We start from the raw sequence: 22,210 nt of genomic DNA on the forward strand, positions 1-22,210 counted from the left end.
CCTTGTGAGGCATATGACTGCTTTATTTTTGTTTCTAATTGCCTGAGTCTAAATGTCATTGAAGCATGGAGCAGCTAAGTTATTTGTTAAATTTTTTGAGAAAATTCTGATTGTCCAGATGACCTGTGCAAGCTGTAACCATAAGACCATCCTGCAGCCAGACCCACACTATCTCCAACTGTTTAAAATAAACTCCAGAGGGACAGTGGTCTAGACTCCACATGTGGCTCCAGTTTTACTGCTGTTGTCTGTGTAATGGGCAGAATAGCTCTCAGCTTAATTTGTTGTGTTCTAAAGGAGATTCTGGAGGGCAGAATGAGTGTGTACTTATTTTTGTTCCCACAACTCTAGCCAGCAATGAGCACAGTAATTCGCATACCTTTGGCCTGCAAAATGCTTTGGACGCCTATTGAGAGAGAACATGTGCAGACAAACCTTTTTTCTGGCAGTTAGCTATCTGCTCTAGTGCAAGCTCTTGAGATTAGCTCGGACATATGGACAGTTTAAATTTTACTCGCTTCAAAATGTGGAAACAAAGAAATACAGTCTTTTCAGCTGTGTTGTTGATTGTCCATATATTTAAATAAGAAATGGAAATTAAAGCTTGTGACTCAATCTGGTTAACTGAATACACAGGAAACCCCCCTGTCTCAGTGTTTGATCTGTGGAAATGGCTGAGAGATCAGAGAATGTGTAAACCATGAAGGTCAGCTTGGAGGAGTGTTTATTAAGGGAAAATACTGGGGTGTCATAAGCACAGAAGATCAAAGAGCTACTGTGGCAATATATGCAATACTACCATAAACCATGGATTTGCAGCTCCTGCTTTCTCCAGGTTCTAAAAGCATGATAATAGGAGTTACATCTTCAAATCTGTGTTGAAACAGTGAGCAGATAATGAAAACGAGCTAGCTGGCTACTTCTTCTGTGTTAAGAGTAAGTTTAGTTCCCTGAAGTGGTATTTCTGATTAATGCTGTTAATGCCTCTGGCCATAATATTGGCACTGCTCAGCCCTGTGAATTGCTGCCCACTGTTTGGCACCATTTAGCAATTCACTGGGCAAGCTGGGTGGGAGAGAGCCAGGAATCAGCATTCTGCTGCTTTGAGGAGTAAATACTATGCAGATTTCACAAGGGGAAACCAGCCACATCTTCTTACACCTGTCTTAATGAAACTGTAGTGGTCTAGGCCTGTGTAAATTCTTTATGGATATTTTACACTAATAGACTGTGTATGTGTCTCTGGCATGAAAAAGCTCTGTCAGCCAAAAACCTAGCATGCAAATGTCGTGGTCTGGAACTTGTTGGTCTCCAGTACCAAAGAAAAACAACGTAAGCAGTAAGCTGGGAAATGATGAACGCACAATATTCTTCTAAAAATTCAGATAGGAAAAACTACAGTCTGAACTGTGTGCAGGGACTTCACTAGAGGTTTTTAAATTAGTATCCAAACTAGTAGTTGGCTAAGATACTGGGCTTGGGTGCTTAATCTACCACAACTCTACAAGGTATATCAAAGGCATGAATAGTAAAGCTCTTTTTAAAATAACTCTTCTAAAAGATGCTATAGGCATTGCTAGGACCCTGGGCATTTTGCTGGGTACTGTCTGCTGATTGCCAACATTGCTTTTTTGATTATCTGATCTTTATTTTGAGTTTGTTTTGTTGGGGTTTTTGTGGTCATAGTGTCATGTCTTATTTCACAGAGATTGTCAGATCTGATAAGCAGATAACCTGAGATGATGACGATGAAGTTTAGATTCAGCCAGCAGATAGCATCTCAGCCTTTGTGTTCACTGAAATATCATTTGTCCCTTTATACTATTTGCACAACGATTAAAAAAATGGAGAACAACAATTTGACTCTGGGCACCAGGATCTTGAGGGGAATTGAATATACCTGATCCTGATGGCAACATCACCCAAGCATGAGACCAGGAAATTCAGACAAAAGCTGATTGGAAGTTGTTGGGGGGGGAGAGGGAGCAGCTGGTAGGTGGGAGCAAGCTACTTCAACAGAACTTCTGATGGCTGGCAGAGGTGGTAAGCTGCTGCAGCTCAGGGGCTTAGTAGTTGTGATCAAACATTGGTATTCTGGAAAGCTTCCCATGCCCACATCCCATTTTCTGATGTTGAATAGAAAAGCCCACTGTTAAAGTAGGTGTCAAAAGATGCCCATTACCGTGTTAAACAGGACAAGCAATACAGGTTATGGAATATTTTAGGCTAGGTGAAAAATCAGTGCCAATTATTAGCATGTCATGAGCTTACCAGTAGTCTCAGGGAATTTCAGGGCCTTGTTTTCTGATGCTAGTATTACTAAGAGGAAGTACTTTGCTCAGGTCTGTGAAGAAAAGATTTAATCTCTCTGCATCAAGAAGGAAATGGGGCTTGTAAAGCCCTAGAGTGTGTAAAGGCACCTAAAAAGGCCTTAGACGCTCCCTGGACAAGTACACTGCAGGTACTTCCTGAAGAGGGATTTGACTTTATTCTGCCATTACCTTCCGTAGCAGATATGCTATCTTTCCAAAGTTAGCAAGGGTGGGGAAGAGAGAGGGTGAACAGCATGAAAGCCCCTTTTCAGGCCTGCCCAGTCTTCCTTCCTGGTGTGTGGATCCTGGGAACAGGCCACAGTGTGTACCCTTTCACTAATCCTTTACACTGACCAGGATAGGGAAAGATCAGCAGAGGTCAGCAGGGATTTACTAATATAAGCACATGCCTTCCTGTTGTCATGGAGACATAACTCTTTCCATTCCTTTATTCAGAGTTTATTTAGTAGTTGTGTTACTCTGATACTTGAGGTGGAGGGCTTCCCTTTCTGCCCTTGGCCTCGGTATCTTTCTGTAGCGGGAAATGTGCTGGGGTGATCAGCAGGAGCACAGCCTGACTGGTCAGAGTTGCGTCAGGCTGGGGTTTCGGGTATTCATCGTTTAGGCACTTGAAGATTCCTCTTGCTCAATTTCTCTTGCAGTGCAGTGGGCGGCTGCTGCTGGGAAGCCTGCTGTTCTCACCTCTTGCTTGTGAGTGGTCTTTTTTCCAGCTGTTGTAGTAAGTAGGGTAGGTGAAATACACCTGAAGGAAGCCTCTTTCTTCACAAGCCTGCACAGCCTTTCTGTAAAAGGTGATAGTTGTAGGGAGCAACATTTTAAAATAGCTGGAATTCGAGGAACTCAATAACAAATCCATGCACAGAAGGTACTTAATGCATTGTGGCTGGGTCATAGTTTTGGAAACATAAATAAATATCCATAAGCATGAAGCAGTCTTTTCCCAAAGTATATCACTAAAACAAGAGGAGAGTATGCCGGAGTCCTGCCCATGGCAACTTGTTTAACAGAAAACTGAAGTGCTACGCTATAAGATGCAGTGTGTAAGTTCTTTTCTCCTCTGTTTGGGAATCCTTCACAGTAATAGGTTCTTGAGGAGAAGAGTGCACATCCCTTTACTCTGCTTGGTTCCTGTCATGGGGAACACTGTGGGACATATGTGTAGCCTGGTTACCCTTAAAAGCGTTGCAGCTTCAGTCTGGTATTTTACATCCCCTGTTTTTCTGGCTTTTTTTTTTTTTTTTTTTTTAAACTGGACTGTGGGTAGTGTGAATTGTAGTGATTATCTGGGAGAGAGAAGCTGAAGGGATGATAAAAGTTGGAGATATGCAGACTTGATTCTCATCCTTTTGTCATCTGGTTGTCTCAGAAAGCCCTACTTCTGATTGACCCAAAGTCAGGAAAGACACAATTCTTTTTATCATTAATGTTCCCATAATTAGTCTGAGTAAAGTGCCCAATCAAACATCCTATGCCACTTTAGAGCCTACCTTCTCCTGCTAGGTATTCTCTGCTTCCTGAGATGATTCTGGCATCTAGGAATGATCAAAGCCACAGCTGGAATGTGTAAAATTGGGCAAGTTCTCAGAGCCTAGAATTTGGGGAAATGTATTTCACATTGTCAGTGGGAATCCAGAAATAAAATACATCCTTTTCTTTGATTATCTTTCCTTTTGCTAGACAGTTGTAGTATTTATATTATGTGCTGAAATAAAGCACCTCCATGTTATAGAGACGGGAAAAGTCTGACTTTCTAATTCTGTAATACCTCTAATGTAAAGTATTAAAGGCCTGAATAATTTCATCTTACAGAACACTTGGGAACTACCTGTAACTCTTTTTTAAGCTGGGCAAACTGATACACAAAGTGGAACTGGCTTGGCCAAGCTCACATTAAGTTTTTGCTAGGCCAGGAAATAATGTTATGGCATCCTGACTCTTCTGGCAGTTGTGTCTGTGGTTATGAGCATTTTGCTGAGAGACTGTACACAGGAGATAGTGAAAAGATGAAAATGTGCTCTGAGCGTGCTGCACGCGCATGAACAGGTATTCAGGGATGGGTATTTTCAGTAAGTATCACTGACTCTGCCTAGATTTTTTTTTTTGGTGTGTTTGTGGAGATGATGTTGTTCCATTGGAATAACACATCAAATATAATAAAAAAAAAATCAATTGTCAAAATTGTCCTTCAGTATGAAGGAAACAAGGTAATCTCTGGGCTGATAACGCCAGTTCCTGCCACTTCCCTGTTGGAATTTGAAGTGACCATTAAGAGCACCTTTAAGGTAGTTATCAGTGAAGCACTGAGCATCTTCCATGAGGTCAGGTGTATCCCCAGCTTGAGGGCATCCATCCTTTATCATAGTTTCCCAATACTTTGAAAAAACAAGCTTGTGAAAAGCAGAAAATAGAAGCCAGTGAGCAATGCTAGAGCAGCATCTCACAAGCAGTGAAGCAATAAAATGACTGAGGCTCCTTGTCCTGTGTATTGTCTTAGCAACTCATAATTGGCCTCTAATAAAACCTTCTGCCAGCAGTGCTGACAATGTCAGGATGGAGAGCGGAGGCTGTAAAAGAAGTTACTTCAACGCGGCTCGTGTTGGGGGTGAAATTCCCCTGAGATTTCACAACGTGTGTGAGATAATGGAGAACAGACAAAGTTGAAGGGTTTTGTCTGTTTTTTTAAGAAGTGGACAGAAACCTTGCTACAGGTCTTTGAGAACCCCTTCCTCCCACACTGTCTTTATCAGTTCCCACAACCCTTTGCCAGTGCAGTGCAACAGCATCTTGTCCCGATTTAATGAAGCAAGAGATTCCTCAGGACTTCCTGGGAGAGAGACAGAGAACTACTACCAGGGGGATCTTGGGTTGCCCAGCATCTCATTAATTTCTGATTTATCTTTTTATGGCTAGAAGATGTGCTGTTGGGACTACCCTTTGACAGGATCGTTTAGTAAAGGTATAAATATAAAATTATTAAAGCCAGTTATTAAAACAAAGCCTGGTAGTGCAACTTGTTTGCCTTAAAGTGATAGAAAAGGTCACAAACCTCATCTTTTAGGGAAAATCTTTGTCAGCTACCTTTAAAGTGTAAAACCAGACCTGCCCTGACAGAGCTAAATGAATGCTTTATATGCGATTTGCTTAGCCTTTGAAGTTCCTCCTAATCCACCCCTAAATGCCTGGAACATATTCTTCAAAGAAACTGTAGTCTTCTCCAGTTTCCTTTCAGAGTAGGGTTGCAGGTTGACTGTAATACATTTTTAAATGGTTTTTTTCGCTTACAAAGATCAATGATTCATGTTCTTCTTGTGAAACGTAAAGGAAAAAATCCTGAATGTCATTGTTAATCCAGCAACAACTACTTTTGTGGAAAACTATAAACTCTTGTTATTCAGCAACTTCTTTGACCTGATTTTCACCATTTTCATGAAAAAGCATAGTCTGAATTACATGTTTTCATGGTTGGTATATTGTGCAGCAGGGAAAACTAATTTATTAGTTATGCTTATGAGCATTTTGTGCATATTCATATGTTATTCACATTCATATAATAATCTGTTCCAAAATGTAGTGTATGCCCTAGAACTGACGGATGAAAATAACAAAACCAGAGCTAAAAATGTCAGATGTGTTCTTCCTCAAGCTAGGTGGTAGTCTAAGTCTTTGATACCCATTAACACACCGAACTCTTGCAGACTCTGTGTTTAACTTCCTGGTGATGTCACAAGTGTTGTACTTGCTTCTCACTGCTGAAATCCCTCTTTCTGACATCACTTTGTAACGAATTCTGTTTTGAATTAGTGTCTCATCTGTGGAATTATTTAGCCAGAAGTTTGGCACTGCCACTGAATGAATATTAGATTTATACAGTATTTACTCAGGGGCATGTTTTGTCCTTGGGAAATACTCCAGTGTTAGTACAAGCATGCTATATCCAGGGGAGTGTATGATATAATCTTGGAGTTAGTCTTGTTAATACGCCTGTAATCTCTACTGAGTAGGGCAAACACGTGGGTAATTTTCTGCAACCTGCAGTTCACAGAACAATTTGAAGTTATTTAGGTATTGTTTCATTTCTTGTGATTTACGCTGCAGTCTTCTCGGCCTGCTCCATGCATGCCTTGTGAGCAATGCCATGTTACTTCAGGATGTTTGCTCCAAAAAAGGAACATTTTCCTCCAAAATGAGGTCCTGCTGAAGTAATCACTTTTACACATAACTAAGGTAATATTTGGTGATAGAAAACAGCTAAAACTGGTACAGTAGCAATACAGGAGTTCAGCTTTTCTCTGTGCAGTCCCATACATAACTAGTTACCACAGATTACAAGTGCATGTAACTAGTTAACCTCTGCTGCTGTTCACGGTCATAGTGAGTTCCGAGAAGACTGGAGTTCTCACTATCATTATACTGCTCTTTTTTGGTAAGCCAAGAGGGCTTTTTGACTTCTTAGTGAAGCTTTGTGTTTCTTGACTTGGTATCTGTCTGTAGTTCAGCCCTGCTGTGTCTGCAGGTTTGTGTGTGACTATGGGACCATATATTGTCACCAAATCTTTTTGTAATGGGCAGGCATTACTGACTAACACAGATTATGGAGCATTGCAGTCATATGGTGAACCAAAGTAGAGAAGGTACAAAAAGGTATGTCTGTCTTGTGAAAGAACTTTGGAAAAGACAGGAAATGGCAAAGGGATTTGATGTTTATCTTTATTTGCAAGAAGCATTTAGACAGTATACTTGGAATGGAAGCCAAAAACTACGCATGTAGCCTTTGAAATGACTTCAGCCTGTCTACACTAGGTGATTCTGTTGAAATGTGAATTTATTTGTAGATGGAGTCATCTGCAAATCAGAGAAGTTGTTCTGAACATGCAGTGGACTTGGGTTTTTTATCATAGCCCGTGCTCCTGGCCTGTGGAAAGTGCAGGCTGGGGCTGGTTACTCATTAAGCGTACAAAGGCTCATATCTCCTGCCTGGAAAAGCTCTTTTGCGAATAGTTTCCTGGGCTCCCACTCTAATTGCTACAGAGATTCCAGGCAGATTCCGTCATCCTTGTTTTCTGCCTGACTGGGAATCTGAGAATAAAAGGGTTGATGGCAGAATAATGAGATTGCTGGACAGTGCAATGCTCAGCAACTCTCCCCAGCATCACATGAGAGAGGAATGGAGGGGTGGGCAGCAGAGATGCTGCTGGGAAGAGAAAAGGGCTGTCTAAATCCCTGAGCACCCTCCCTCCCCCATCAACACTGCCTCTTAAAAGAAGACTTAGAAACACTACAGTCTTTTGGTGGGAGGAATTTGAGGGAGGTCAGGGCAGGGGCAGGCTTTTGTAAACCAGAGTCTCCTATAAATCCCTTTCAGGCCCTGAAGTCAGATGCCTCCACCTTCAGGTACAAAAGAGACCGAGGAGCTGATGGGGCAGTGAGTTGATAGAAAACAACTGACACAGATTAACTACTGGGTGTGTAGAAGGTGCACCAGAGCAAGGCAAACATGACCAAAAATGGGCTGGGATAACGATGGCATGAATGAGAGAATGTGTAAGGTCAGCTGCGAAGCGATGCTGTGGTGTGTGATCCTGGCAGATCCTTAGCACGGAGCATGGCACGTTAAAACAACGTTTCCCAACTAGCAGTAGTGCAGCGAGGGCCAAGGGTGGTGAGCTGTGGGTAGTGTCAGAGTAACTGCCCGCTCTCCACCTGCAGTTTTGTGGGATTTCCCAGAGACTGATTCCTGTTGCCAGCTGGCCCCACCGTTCCATACAGAAGGCAGCAAAAAGGGCAGAGCTGCTTACACCGTGGCATCTAAACCCAGGGTTAAATGCTAGGGATGGCTTGGCTTCCAATGCTAGGCAAAGTCAGGGCTCACCAGAAGCAGCAGCTACTTCTCAGATACCATTTGCTATTTAATGAGCTTTACCGCTGCTTTGTGGCCGTTTTTCATAGACATTTTCAACACATCTGCTCTATAGTTGTTTGCAGAGTTACTTCCAAGTTTGGATGTTTCATAACACTTACGGAGGAATCAGTTTGGGGTATCGCTACCCCAGGGCTTCTCTCCTGTGTATCCTGGCGTGGAGCAGAACCAAACACTGATATCAGAAAGCGGCAGTGGGATGAGGGGCTAATGACTGCTGTCTTTGTGAAGGGAGAAGTTCTCTGTTTGTCCCTTTTTACTATTTTTTTTTTTTCCTTTGGAAAGTGTATAATTGTGTCATTGAGTGCAGGGCATATATCCTAATTCTAATATCAAGGCAACTATCTAAGGTCCCTTGGGCTATTCTGCCCTTTGACCAGAATGTTTCACAAAGTGAATCTGAAATTTCTTTTGGAAATGAAATGAGGATTCCTCCTATTCTTTCATTCTGCTCCATTCCCAAATACCTACATTGAAATTTTTTGGGGGTTTGTTTGTTTGTTTTTTTTTTTTAATATATCATATATCCTGTATAATCTCGTTTATATGAATTTGCAGTCCCATGGGCATGTCCCATCACATTCCTGGATGGTGGAATTGCTTAATGGGGCAAAAGCTTTTTAAACACTGCCGTTTTGGGGACAGCAAGGTGGTGTGGCTGGGTGTGAATAAATTGATCACATCCGAATGCTGTCAGATTTAGGGGAATCTGGTCTTAACATTAGTTGCTGGTATCTGGACATTAGACTGGTGTTTTGGCTCTGCAGATACTAAGAGTTTGGATCTAAAATGCCACTAGTACAGTGAATCTCATCAATCTCTGCTTTTCTTTGCTGTTCTAACCCCTAAAAATTTCACTGTTGTGTACATTTACCTGACTAACCTGTGGGGAGAGGGTGCCTGGCCGGTGGTTATCAAACTCTGAGCTTCTCGATGTATTCGGAGACTGTGTGAAATGTGCTGGTTTGGAGTTTGGGTTGGAATGTTTATGGCAGCAACTTCAAATCCCCAGAAGGAGCAGCTGGGACATTAAGAGCCACAGCCAATATCTTAAAACATAATGCCTGCCTCTCTAGATTTCCAAGCACAAGTCCTGTGCCTTACTGGTGAAAGGGGTCATTGAATTTTACAGAAAGTTCATCTTGTGAATGGAATTAAGGTGATATGTTTCACTGCTCTCAAAGTGACTCTGGGATGAATAAGCACAAGTGAAACAGCTGGTTTGTGAGTGCCTCCTAACAAACAGACATCTAGTCACCTGACAGGAAGAAGTTCCCGATTGCCACAGTATGAAGGCATGTTGTGTTGTCTTCTTTATAGTAAATGTTTGATTCTCCAGCATCCTTCTCAGCTAATGGCTAGAAAAGCCCCTTGTAGTGTGGAATGTGGGTGGGCAATCTCTTGAGTTGTACGTGGTAATCAGCAGAAGAATTTTCTTCTTTAGGGCTACGAATGTTGACTAACAAAGTCTCTTTTCTCAACAGGAACTTCATACTCTGAAAATGATGGCAGCTGTTCCTCATCCCCATGTGAAAATGGCGGGAGCTGTAAGGATTTGGAAGTGGGTTACCAGTGTACCTGCCCCATGGAGCCGGTAGCCTACATGGGCATAAACTGTGAACACCTCTATGATGCGTGCGTTAAGCATGAGTGTCCTGCCCATAGGATTTGCAACGGGACTCCAGGACTCCTGGAATATGAATGCACCTGTATGCCTGGCTTCACAGGTATTGATTGTAACGTTAATATTAATGAGTGTGAGAGCAACCCTTGTAAAGATCCTCGTTTTGAATGTGTAGATAGTGTAAATGGATACACCTGTAAATGCCAAACAGGACTGAATGGAGAAGGCTGCCAAACAGAAAGCTCTGTGTGCTCTAGCCACCCCTGCCTAAATAACGGGACATGTGTCGAGGGTCCTGGGGACTATACCTGCATCTGCCAGCCTGGCTTCACCGGGGCCAACTGCAGAGACAACCTTGATGAGTGCGCCTCCAACCCCTGCCAGAACGGAGCCATCTGCCGAGACAGGGTGAATGAGTATAGCTGTTTCTGTGTGCCTGGGTTCCAAGGATACAACTGTGAAATAGACATCAACGAGTGTGCGTCCCGGCCCTGTAAAAACAATGGCACCTGCCTGAATGAGATGGATCACTATTTGTGCAAGTGCGTCCCCGGCTACACAGGTACCTTTCATGCTCATGTACAGGCCGGGTGGTTGGGTTACGTCTTGCTGTTCGTGTACTTCCACAATATGCCTCCTGCTGCTGCTGCGTCTCGTAGTGTTAGTAGCTGTCCTGAGAAGCTGTGGTTTTACAGCTGTGAGACTAAATCTGTGTTGCACAGCTCATCTTTCTGGAGTGTTTGGTACTGCATGCGAATAATGGTGTAGGGCTTGTCGTGGCGGCATCCGGGCAATAGTTGGGGCTTTGATTTCCATGGATGGTGTGGATGTTGAGAGACGTGGATCTACGAGTGGAAGTGGGTGGACTGTCTGGGACTTGAGTGCTAGGCACAAAGTAGATGTGATTAGCTCTCAGTACAAAATTAAGGGAGATATACAAGACAAGATTTATTATCAGGAAATGAGGGTACATTTACACTAGAGAAAGGAAGAAATTTTTTATGATGAGGGTGGTGAAATGCTGGCACAGGCTGCCCAGAGCGGTGGTAGAAGCCCCATCCCTAGAAACATTCAAGGCCAGGTTGGACAGGGCTCTGAGCAACCTGATCCAGCTAAAGATGTCCCTGCTCACTGCACAGGGGTTGGACTAGATGGCCTTCAAAGGTCCCTTCCAGCCCAAATATTCTGTGATTCTGAGATGTATATTTGGTGTTTCCAGGTATAACTTATCTCTGCCTATCTGGCCTGTAGTTCTTTGTCCTGTCCTGCAGGATTTCTCTGAGGGAAGTAGTCTCTTTGGAACAAAGAGGCTTTTAGTTGGAGATTTCTTTTCCAATTCTTTCTCTTCCAGTGAAGGTTTTTTGACATGTGACATGAGTATCTTCTCTCTTGTTTTGTTTTTTGGGGTTTTTTTTTGTTTTTTTTTTTTTTTAATGCATCTGTGCTAATGGTGACTGAGGGAGTAATCTGCACCTGTGAGTTATCTGTGAGGGAGGCAGTGGGGGGTTCTCCTCTCTCCAGCCCTGCTTATCAGAGTGGAATGCAACTGTACTGCGCCCACGTCTGCCTGGTACCACCTAGCACATGAACTTTCTCAGCCTTCCTCGTTGTCACAGACTGAAGTGTTTAAAGAGCTAGGTTGCTATGAAGGAATGCTGCTGATTACTGGTGGAATGAGGAGAAGTTACAACATCAGGAATGCAGTCTCTGATGCTGACTCACTCTCTGATAAAAATGAACAGAGATGAAGGAGAAAAAAAGCAGAATTTCTGTATCAAGCATAATTCTGTCTTTGCAAATCAGTTTGTTTCTTATCTTTATGCTGAATTCTCAATTCTGGATTGTGGGATTCCCCTGCCAAGGAAGTGATAAAATGACCCAGGCAGCTGGAGAAGTCTGTTGTGCTCCAAGTTGTTCTGGTGTCAAATATGAGGCTTTACTTTATGATCTCACGCTTCATCCAGAGGTTCTAGCACCATTGGCTAGCAAAGACAGGTTGTTTCCTGGTGCTTGCGGCTGGAATTTGGGTGAAGGAAGTTTTGTGTGGGTATTGACGGGTTTGAACCAGCAGATTAGGGGGCCCACATTCCGTCAGGATTAGGATGTGTCCACTGTGTGGTGAGCCTTTGCCGACAAGAGGAGATTAGATGGATTGGCAGGTGCCACTGTAATGACTAAGGTTTGGGGGTGATGCCAGGCCATGGACAACTCAAAGAGGTGGAATATAGTATGGTAGGATAGTTGCATAGAAGTTGCACAGGAGGTCTTATTCTGTCAGGGGAAGTTGAGACTTTGGACTAAAAATGAGAGACTTGCTGTTATTCTTGACTAGTAGTATTGGAGCTGACACCTAATTTTTAATAGCATTTCATAATAAAATTACTTACTAATGTCTAATAGCACTATAATTAGCGTTTTGCACTGCTTTAATGCTTTTTTCCTAGGTATCTCAAGGCAAGTTACAAATATTATTTAAACAAATGGAACAGTGTTTTGGAGAAGCAGGTAGAGATCACTTTTCCCATACCCAAAATGCAACTGCCTCTGATGTAGAACACTGGATCTGATTAATAGCAACGCAACACAAGTGAAGAGTACCATGTCTAACTAAAACTGTAAGAGCTGTGTCACGTGTAACAGTTTAATTAACACTGACTAGCAGTGTGATTCTTCTCTGCCCATCCCTGTCCTCCCTGCCCTCAAAGGATCCCAAACCAAAACAGCTATCGTTAGATTTTTAAGAACTGAATGTAAGATCAAGATTTTCTGCCTTACTCAGAAAATGGATGTTCTTTGTGAAGTGCTGAGAGATTGGCTATTTCAGCAAACCTGAATGAAAGAGGCTAAAGCTTTGTAAATACTGGAAACCATTTCTAATTTTGATAGAAGACTAAAATCCAAAAGTCTAGACAAAATAATTTTGTTTGCAAATAAGAATTCAAGGTCCTAATTTGCTGTTCGTGAGCTCCCAATACTCTTAGGGCAAAATCGGAACAGATCGCTATGCTAGCCAGTTTAACTTGATAACATGGCTTTTGCAATTCCAGCTGAGAAGTCCAGGCAGCTCAGATATACTTTTCTGGATTCGTAACACAGATATTTCTCTGTTTTGTAACAAAGGTATGAACTGTGATGCTGAAATAGATGAGTGTGATTCAGACCCTTGCCAGAATGGGGCCTTGTGCAATGATCACGTTGGGTTCTACACCTGCACCTGTGCACCAGGTTACCAAGGAATTCACTGTGAGGTGGACATCAACGAATGTGTGAGCCAGCCATGCCAGAACAACGGGACGTGTCATGACCTCATTAACAGGTGGGAAATCAGTGTTGTTTGGGCCGTTAGATACCAGGGCTGACCTGTGAAAATTAGAGTAGAAATCGGGGCGGGGAACTGGATTTAGTTAGGTGTACGCCCCAGTGGTCCCAGTGGCAGTAACTGAGTGATTTATGGCAATAAGTAAGAAGGCCCGTCCCAGTAGCAGAATGCCTAGGATGCGTAAAGGAAGGTAGGAAAAGATTCCTGTTAGTGCTTCCAGCTGACACACCAGATATAAAGGGAAGTGATTTGCAGAGCAGGAACAGCAGAGGCAACTGCTGAGAACGTACCTGTGTGTCTGAATTTACCCTTTCACAGGTAAGGTGTGAGTGAACTTGGGGGCTGCTGAGGGTTGTCTGTCATTAGTGTGGCCTGTTCATGCAGATGGAACTGTCTTTTTCCTCTGCCCCACAAGTGGGTGTGAGGACTGACACTTAGCTCCATTTGCTCTTTCCTCGTGCGGGGCTTTGCAGTCGAATTAAGAGTGTATGCGTTGCTCTGTTTTGTTGCCCCATAGCTACCGTTGTGACTGCAGTGACACAGGCTTCGAGGGGGACCACTGTGAGTTGGATATCCTGGAGTGTGCCTCTGAACCCTGTTTGAACAGTGCCACATGCGTGGAGGGAATCAAAAACTACAGCTGTGCCTGCTGGCCAGGTGGGTGAGAAGTCTGTTTTGCTGTGCTGGCATGTAGGCACACTGCGATGGAGAGGGCGTGGTAAATGGCCACATTGAAGAAGTCAAGAATTAATGATCGTACTGCCTGGTCCAGTGTGATTTTTCATTGTCTGAAACAGTGAGGCTGCCACTGCTCCCTTTACAGGCCATCCCAAAATCTAATTGACCTCGTTGCTGGGAAATGTACCCTGATTCTCAACCGTAAAATTTTCTGCCTTTTCCATCATGTGTTTCTCTATCATGAGGTAATGCTTTCCTGCAAATTGATTACTTGGCTCCTGTGTTTGACATATCGGAGAAAGTGGAGGCCCTTTGGACTCTCTACTAGATGAGCTGCCGTGTCTTCTGGGTCTTATTCTCACCTTCAAGGCAGCCATAATATTTGGGAGACTAGTTCCAGTGAAATTGTGCCTGATGTTGACACAGATATCTCCTGGCAGGTTACACAGGGCAGCACTGTGAAGAGGATGTGGATGAGTGTGCGACAGATCCGTGTCACAACGGAGGTGTATGCTTTGAGCGATCCAACCAAGCCTATTATGGGACACGACCTGACTTCCCCAGTAATTTCAGCTACAGCCAAGCAGCTGGTTTTCTCTGTTGGTGCCAGCCGGGTTTTGCAGGTGAGCTATGCAGCAAATATTCATCCTGTCTGCACCTATGGATGCTGCGTGGTTTGAGTGGTAGGAACGGAGCAATGTTTCCTGTGCAACAAGAATCACTGAAGTGTTGGTACTTCAGAGGGGCCGACAGCCTCAGAGGGGCTGACAGCCTGATGCACCAGGAATGTGCTTCTGTTCTCAGCGTATGACTAGATTGCAGAAGCTGTCTGAGCGTGGTTCTCTGGCCAGCAAGCCTGCCTCAAGGCTGAGGCAACAGCCTGTGCGTTTTCCAAGTGCTTTGATGAACGCCCTCTGGCTATGCAGATGCCAAGGTGGTTTCTCTTTGTCAGCCTCTCATGCATATGGCAGAGTTCATCCCTACAGGGTATCTGTGAAATTCCTCATCAGAGAAAACTAATTCCCTGGAGTCCCAGATAACTATTCTAGGTGTTTCCTTGATGAGGCCACTCTCATGACAGCAGCTACCATCAGAGTGGGTAGGAGAGGAGGAGCTTCTTGATATCTTGCTCTTGGAGTTGGAAGCTCTGTGGATGTTCAGCTGAAGTATCGCCCTTTCCCTGGTTTATAGATATGTATAAAAGGCTGGATTTAACAGCTGGGGAAATTCCCTGGTAGGAGGGGCTAAACAATAATACTTTTTTTTTTTGAGAGAGAGAAAAATGAGATTTTGTCCCACTGTTGCACAGATGGGAATGGTTCAGAAGTTCTGATCCTGCCACTGCTCCCTTTCATGACACTGGAAAATCATTTGACCTTTTTCTACTTCATTCTCCCTAATTGTTTCAGTGATAGTATCTATTTGCCAGAGCATCTGGCGAGCCATGCTGTGGTTCGAGGAATTATTTTGCATTTTTAGATGACAGAAAAGAAGCGCAAAAAATTATGTATGCAGTTGTAATTCAGATTCTTTCCTTGGCTGATGCATGTGTGCACTTAAGATGCCTACTTGTGTTTTCACTTCAAAGGGGAGACCTGCTTTACTAACGTTGATGAGTGTGAGTCCCAGCCGTGTCAGAATGGAGGGCTCTGCGTGGACCATGTTAACGGCTTCCTTTGTCATTGCCTCCCAGGTTACTCAGGTAATGTTGGTGAAGGGGGTGGCTGGAATCAGGCCCTTCTGGTTAACTAACGCTGAGCTGCTGGACTGGGTTCCAGTGCTGGGTACCCCAGGCTGCTGAGGAGGACTGAGAGGAACTGTGAGGAGTGTGGTGGTGGTGCAGCAGGCTGTCTGCAATTCAGGACTCAAATGCCATGGGAAAGCTACGTGATTTTGGTCAAGTAAGTTGACAGGCTATGAACTAGATTTTGAGACATAAGGTCAACTATGTAGAAGAGTCTAAGATCAGAGTATCTAGGGGATCTGTATCCTGGAGTGAAAGTCCACTGCGGGAACTGTGGGCTTTTTTGTACATGTACTATGAAGGTGAACAAAACCAGCCTTCAGATAAAAAACGGATGCTTAACATTCTAGTTGTCACAAGCTACTGACTGTAGCTGATTGGATCTGTAAAACACCTCCATTCCCTAACACCCCTGGATGATAAGAGCCAGCAATTTTTGGCTGAAGGGGGTAATCTGCTATGTTGGGAGGTCAAAAGGTCTTTGTGTGGTGAGCAGATGAAGTCTTCTCTGTTTACAAGGGAATGGGGAGTCTGGATTCTTACACAAATGCCCTGCCTGACCCTAATGGGTCTCAGTTTTCTAGCTGAGAAGCTAGGTGATAGTGAATATTGCACATCAAGGCTCTTGGGAAGGTACACTGCTAACTGATACCAAACCTGATCTTAGTTCAAAATATTCGTTCTCAGTCCTCTGCAACTTTAAATTCCACGTGTACGCTCTGTTTTGAGCAATTTAACACCAAAAAGTAGTTTATAAGAAAGGTGGTCCCCACCACAATCTTGTAATTATGTATTTTGGAGGTGGATGTAACCTTTCCGCAGTGTTACTAGGCTGCCATCTCGTGGGAAAAAGAAAAACTTGAAGCCAGAAGAAAACCTTTAACTTCTTGCAACAGCAGGTAGCAGCATTCCAGAGGCTGTCTTAGGCTTTTATTGCATGGCAAAGTTTTCCGTTTTCCTTCTGTGGTTATAGTGGTTGAGCTATGTTGGTGTAACTCTGTCCCGCTCTTTCCTGGGAGGACCCATTACACAGGTACTTTCATTCCCAGAATCTCCGATGAACTCCTAGTTAACACCTTCTGTAACTGGGCTGAATTCTTTGCAGGGTTTTCTGGCCTGTCTCATTTGCTTTGGATTCCTAATTTAGGCTAGGCCAAAACCAATTTACTTTTGTAGGTGAGATCTTTGAAAACAGGCTTTTATCTAAGCTCTTTATTGCTACTTTCTTGGGTAGTTACAAGGCTGTACTCATGAACTGAGATCTTGTGCAAAGAGATGGTTTAAAGTTTATCCTACTTGTCAGAATTCCCACACACCTATGTGCCTTGTTCCCTTTTCCTCCATCAGTGCTCCAGCACCCTCACAGAGTTCAGAATTTCATTGTGCTTTGCCAGACTGCAGATCTGTTTAATCCTTTCCAGTTCTTAGCATGCTCATGGGCAGAGAAGCTGACAGAAACACAGGATGATGGGCAAAGGAGTGCTAGAGTTCATTCTGTTGCATCAAATTTGGGTTCATTAGTACTTGAAGGGGATTAGAAGCAGGTTGCTCTTCTGGATATTGCTTTTGGCAAAGGACTTTGTCTCAGCTGAGGTAGTTCTGACACATTAACACAGTGAAAGGCTGGGAGCAGCCTGTGAGATCACTGAGTGCATGTGGAGGAGTGAAGCTGACAGGGAAATAATAGCAATTAATCTCCCCTCCTTTGTCAATTAATCCCAGTACAGTCATGCTGGGTAAACAGCTTATTACTTCATATTAGGATCACAGAACAACTTTGTGAAGCTTCCCATAATGTTTCTCTTCAAAAACACATTTCTATGGCAGCTTAGATCTGCCATGAACTTGGGTTTAAGCTGCCTCCGCTGATTAAAGTGAACTTGCTACTCTGATGAAGAATGCTTTCTTGGGGCAGCAGGGGGTTCTTTCTGTATTATTTTTTTTTTTTTTTTCAGTCTGAGGAATTTGGGGAGTGTTGGGATAACAATGTGAGTCAGGAGAAATTCCTTCTTTGCAAATTAACTGCCTCAGTGCAGTCTCGGGCTACAGCAGTGCGGGGAGATGAGCCAGCTCTCTCTGAAATGTAGTTGTTGCAAAAGCGGTGCCTCATTCCTGAGAGGAGCACATAATAGGTCCTGAAGGGTCTGTTCAGTGCGTCAGTTTGTGCTTTAGTAGAGGATGTACCCCGAGAGGATGTGAGAAGTATGCATCAAAAGACTGCATGGGTACTAAATGAAGTGAGAAGGAGAATTAATCTTGCAGGGTCTTGGAAATGATGTCAGCTGTGATCAAGAAAAAGCAGCGTATTGGCAAAAGCCTGTCTTTTAGGAAAAAAAATTATTTATTTATTCATAGGAATGGTTTCAGTCCATCACATATGTACTAGGCAATAGTTTAGACAAGGACATGAAAAAGACAGGTATCTGTCTCCATTTGGAGTGGGAACAGATTTTTTAACCTGTAAGAATGTAATCAGTTAAGTGGAATTTGGCTCATTTGTTCTTTAAAAACTTTTAAATGGCCTGAGCACTTCCACTCATATTTCCACTCCTGCTAAGTTTGTCTTTAGAAAGGCAGTGTCCTAAGGCACAGCGCTGTGGCATTGGTCAGCCTCAATGAGAGGGGAAGAGCACCATCATTTCAAATGCAGACATCCCTTGGCAGTGGTACCCTGTGATCCTGGTAAAATTCTGCGCTTTTTTGCACATGGCTGAGGAATGCTTCTACTTTCATGAGAAATCAGAAGGTGATGTGGTGGTAAATTTGAGAGGGATTGTGATTGTGAATGTGTCTCAGTATAACTGAAGTGCCTATTGACCATTTTACTTTGTTCAGCCATAACGTCTTTGTCATTGTCCTTAAGAAGTAGGATGCCTTCTGTGTAGCTAGCTCTAAATGGGTGCTCTGTCAGAATGCTAGCCCAGATCAAATAGGCTTGAATTCCTGGGTCGTGGGTCATGGAGTAAATGGGAGATGCTTCTTCCTTCTAACCACCTTTGGATAGATTTAATTTCTTGTGCAGGTGTTTCTTGATGTCAGATTTGTTTTAGAGATGTAGCCCGTACAGAAGGGGCAGCTAAAAGGTTAAGGTAGTAAAGAGATCAGAGGACTGTTACCCCTTCAACAGAATGCCTTTCCGTACATGTAGCTGAAGGGAGTTGGGAACGCTTCGGGAGACACCCCCTCTGCTTCCCTTCTGCTCCACATTGCATCTCCCGCCTGGATCATAGCTCCATGGTTAATCAGACCTCTTGACTTTCTCCTCCTCTGATCAGGATGCCACAAGAGCGCGCAGTCTAGATCCTGCTGGTGTCTGGGTGTCGGGTGAGTTCTGATCCAAAGGGTGCTCTGACATTCTGATGCTTGTGACTGCACAGTTTGGTTTGAACTAGCCTTTGCATAGACCTTCGAACTGCGGACAGCTCGAGATATGCCAGCTCACCGTGGTCAAAGACTTCCGAGAGTCTTTTTTTTTTTCTTTTCCTTTTTTTCTCTCCCTCTTCCTTTTTCCTTTTTTTCCCTCCCTCTTCCTTTTTCCTTTTTTTCCCTCCCTCTTCCTTTTTCCTTTTTTTCCCTCCCTCTTCCTTTTTCCTTTCTGGAAGGCTAGCTCTTGAAAACTGGGATGGGCGTCTCTGAAGCATGGAAAGAAAGTCCTAAATTTCTGGGACTCATCTACCAACACTTACTTCCCGCAGTGAGGAAGTTGCTAATCTTATCTAAAGAACATGTGTGAAATTTGGGAATTTCTATCCAAAGTTCACTCTCCATTTTGTGACATTTTTCTGTTAAGAACCCTCTGACATACTAGTGTTCTTATCTTGACCTCCTCCAAGAAGTTTTACAAATAACAAAATAATTCTCTGAATTTAAACCCCATGACTGAATCTTGTAACTTGCATGATTGCCAGTCTGTAAGAACAGGGAATTAAAACCTCTAGAAAATGAATCATCTGATCCTCTTAATTTCTTCAGAATCCTCCCGTTTCAAAGAACCTAAGCAGTTACTCCCGGTTGTGTGTAGCTTAAAACAAATGTTAAATTTTACACCATTTTGGCTTATAAGAAGTCTTATTTAAGTATTTTATCTTGCATATATATATATGTACTGTTTAGAATTGTCATGACTGTGTATTCTTCATCCTCCATCTGTCTCTCTAAGAGATCCTTAAACTAATCTAAGAGAGCTCCTTAAACTGATCCTGGGAAAAGAAGCAATCGCAGTTTCTAATTAGCAATATTTCAGGTAATGAATCTGAAAAGACATAGTGCCTAGTGGGGGAGCAGAATCTGTGCTGACTTAGGCTACATGGATTTGTGTACAATATAATTTCCAGTTTGCAGTGTTCAGAGAGACTCTGTGTGTGTATGTAAATAGATACGTGTGCGGGTGTATAAATCAGAATATGGATCTTTTTAAAGGCATTTAACATTCTCCAGTTTTCACAGTTGTTACACTTTATGGTTGCAGTAGGCAGTTGAATGGACATAAGCTGCCCATTTGTTTTCTCTTGAACAGTAACAGAAGGGTCATACTGGCTAATAAAGATAGTATTTAAAATCTGTGCTGGGATAGGTCTGTGTGTGCATGGGGCCCAGATGTGACTATCTGAGGAGTGTTGACTCCAAACAAACACTCACCATATCCTTCCCACTTAAAATATTCATCAAACTGACTGGCATGTTTGGATTGAGTGAAATGAAGAAAGTAAAATACCTACAAGAGTTGGTGGAATGCTTTCTTTCAATATCTTAAAGTGATACTGCTAATGTAAATTCCAAACTCTTAACGTGTGGGAGTTCTTGTTTGCTTGCACCTGACATTGTTACTAACAGAGACTCCAAGTTTGGGGAAAAGCTCCCAGATAACGTTTCTTCACAGAAATAAGAACCTTCTCTGTGCTCCTTACAACATGAAAGTACAATTCTGCCTTCAGGAACTTTACCATATGAAAGTAATGACATTTAAAAAAAAAAAGAAAAGAAAAAAGATAAGCCCAGAACCACAAAGAAAAAAAAAAAGAGACTGCACCAGCTAATTTTGTAAGGTTGCTAATGAGGAAAGAGGGAGTTTTGATTCTGCAGTCACACGTTTGAAGCAGTGCAGTCAGCATAATGCAGGGCATTTCCTTCCATTCACTTCTACTTCAGAGAAACAGGTCGTGGTAGTTAAAACTTGAGACTTTTCTTCGTGAATATTACAGAGTGGAAATGCTTGTGCTTGCAAATGCACAGGATAGGGCACATGGAGGAAGTCAACGGCGTGAAGGGCTGGTCCCCGACTGTAAGGCAGTACTGCATGTACAGCAGGTTGCCCTGGGCGTTTGGAATTCTCCTTATTCCTGTAGTTTGGGTGTTCACAGCGGTGGAAATGCAGCTTTTTCGCTTAGCCTATAAAAAGAAAAACTGCTATTTTGGTCTTGTTCGTGGAATTTGGCAGATTCACCTGGGAGGCGGCAAGGGCAAGAGATTGTCTCTTGACTTTCTGCTGTTGGAGCTAATGCTGTGGGTACTGCAGGGTATTACTGTAAGCAGCGAGCGGGAGTACGCTGGGAGCTCGCATTCTGCATGTCAGCGCTGACAGAGGCCAGCTGGGGAGGGTCAGAGCAGGGCTGGATTAGACCGCGCTCCAGCGCAGGGCTCTTCCATACCGGCGAGTTTCATCTCCAATCCCTTTTTGTCTGACTGGCATCAGGGAGCGCTTACACACATTCTGCTGTTTCAGTCCAGCCTTTTTTTTTGTCATTCCTCCCCCCCTCTCCGCCCCGTTCGCCCCCATTTTTTTTTTCCCTTTACTGTCACAAATGTCCACAAGGAGTCGGCCATGAAATCTGTGCTGATTGGCGTGATCCTGAAGGGAATTGTTCTGCTGGCAGGTAATGAGATCTATACAGTAATTGCAGTGTGTCCTGAATGTTTGCGTGCCTGCCCCGGGCAGGGACTGGCTGTGCGATTCGTGGTAGCTGGAGGCATGAGAAGGAACAAGAATTGAGTAGAAAGGAAGAATGTTTTTATTTTGAAGAGACCTAAAGTTTTGTTTTGGAAACTTTAGGGCAAGGAATTTCCTTGTTGCCTCAAGATGAATGCGGAGCTGTCAGCACGCTCTGTGTGCATCTCTGCTGCGGTTCTGCCTCGCTCTGTGCAGTCGTCAAATCCGGGGTGCTCCAGGGCACGGGTCCTTGTTTTGTAGTCAGGTGTAAACACACAGATGGCTCCCTCTTAGTTCTGGAAAAGTTAGTTTTGCTTTTTACAGATGTTTTCCCAATTTTCCTTTAATGATTGGAAACTCTTTATTGGGAAGTAGTTCTTGTTTTAACTCGGAGGACAAACCCTTTGCTGGCCTGTGCCTTTCTCCACCTCCTCCCCCACCATCTCCTTGAGTAGTAGTGCACGGTGGGAGAGAGGTCAAAGCAGTGTGTTGCCATGGAAATGGCAGTAATTGTGCAAATATAATTGTGTCGGGGTCCATTTGTTGTGGCTAATTCTCTCTCTCCCCCCTCTCTCCCTCCCCTCCTTTTTTCTTTTGATAATAATAATACAAACCCTAATTAGGATGCACCAGGGAGAGGTTGCTAGGAATTCAGCTGTCTTACAGGAG

At 43.4% G+C, this 22,210-nt stretch overlaps 1 protein-coding gene across 1 annotated transcript in view; it reads left to right on the plus strand.

The window, feature by feature from the left end:
- CRB2 (crumbs cell polarity complex component 2) overlaps positions 1–22,210 on the plus strand; it is a 70,861-nt gene that overhangs the window by 34,138 nt on the left and 14,513 nt on the right. Inside the window, exons 2-6 of the mRNA XM_086475642.1 lie at positions 9,735–10,436; positions 12,995–13,190; positions 13,711–13,850; positions 14,312–14,494; positions 15,460–15,573. Of these exons, the coding sequence (XP_086331768.1) occupies positions 9,735–10,436; positions 12,995–13,190; positions 13,711–13,850; positions 14,312–14,494; positions 15,460–15,573 (1,335 nt within the window). The remainder of the gene's footprint in view (positions 1–9,734; positions 10,437–12,994; positions 13,191–13,710; positions 13,851–14,311; positions 14,495–15,459; positions 15,574–22,210) is intronic.

Source organism: Leptosomus discolor, chromosome 19 (genome assembly GCF_034619465.1).
Source record: "Leptosomus discolor isolate bLepDis1 chromosome 19, bLepDis1.hap2, whole genome shotgun sequence".
NCBI classification, from domain to species: Eukaryota; Metazoa; Chordata; class Aves; order Leptosomiformes; family Leptosomidae; genus Leptosomus; species Leptosomus discolor.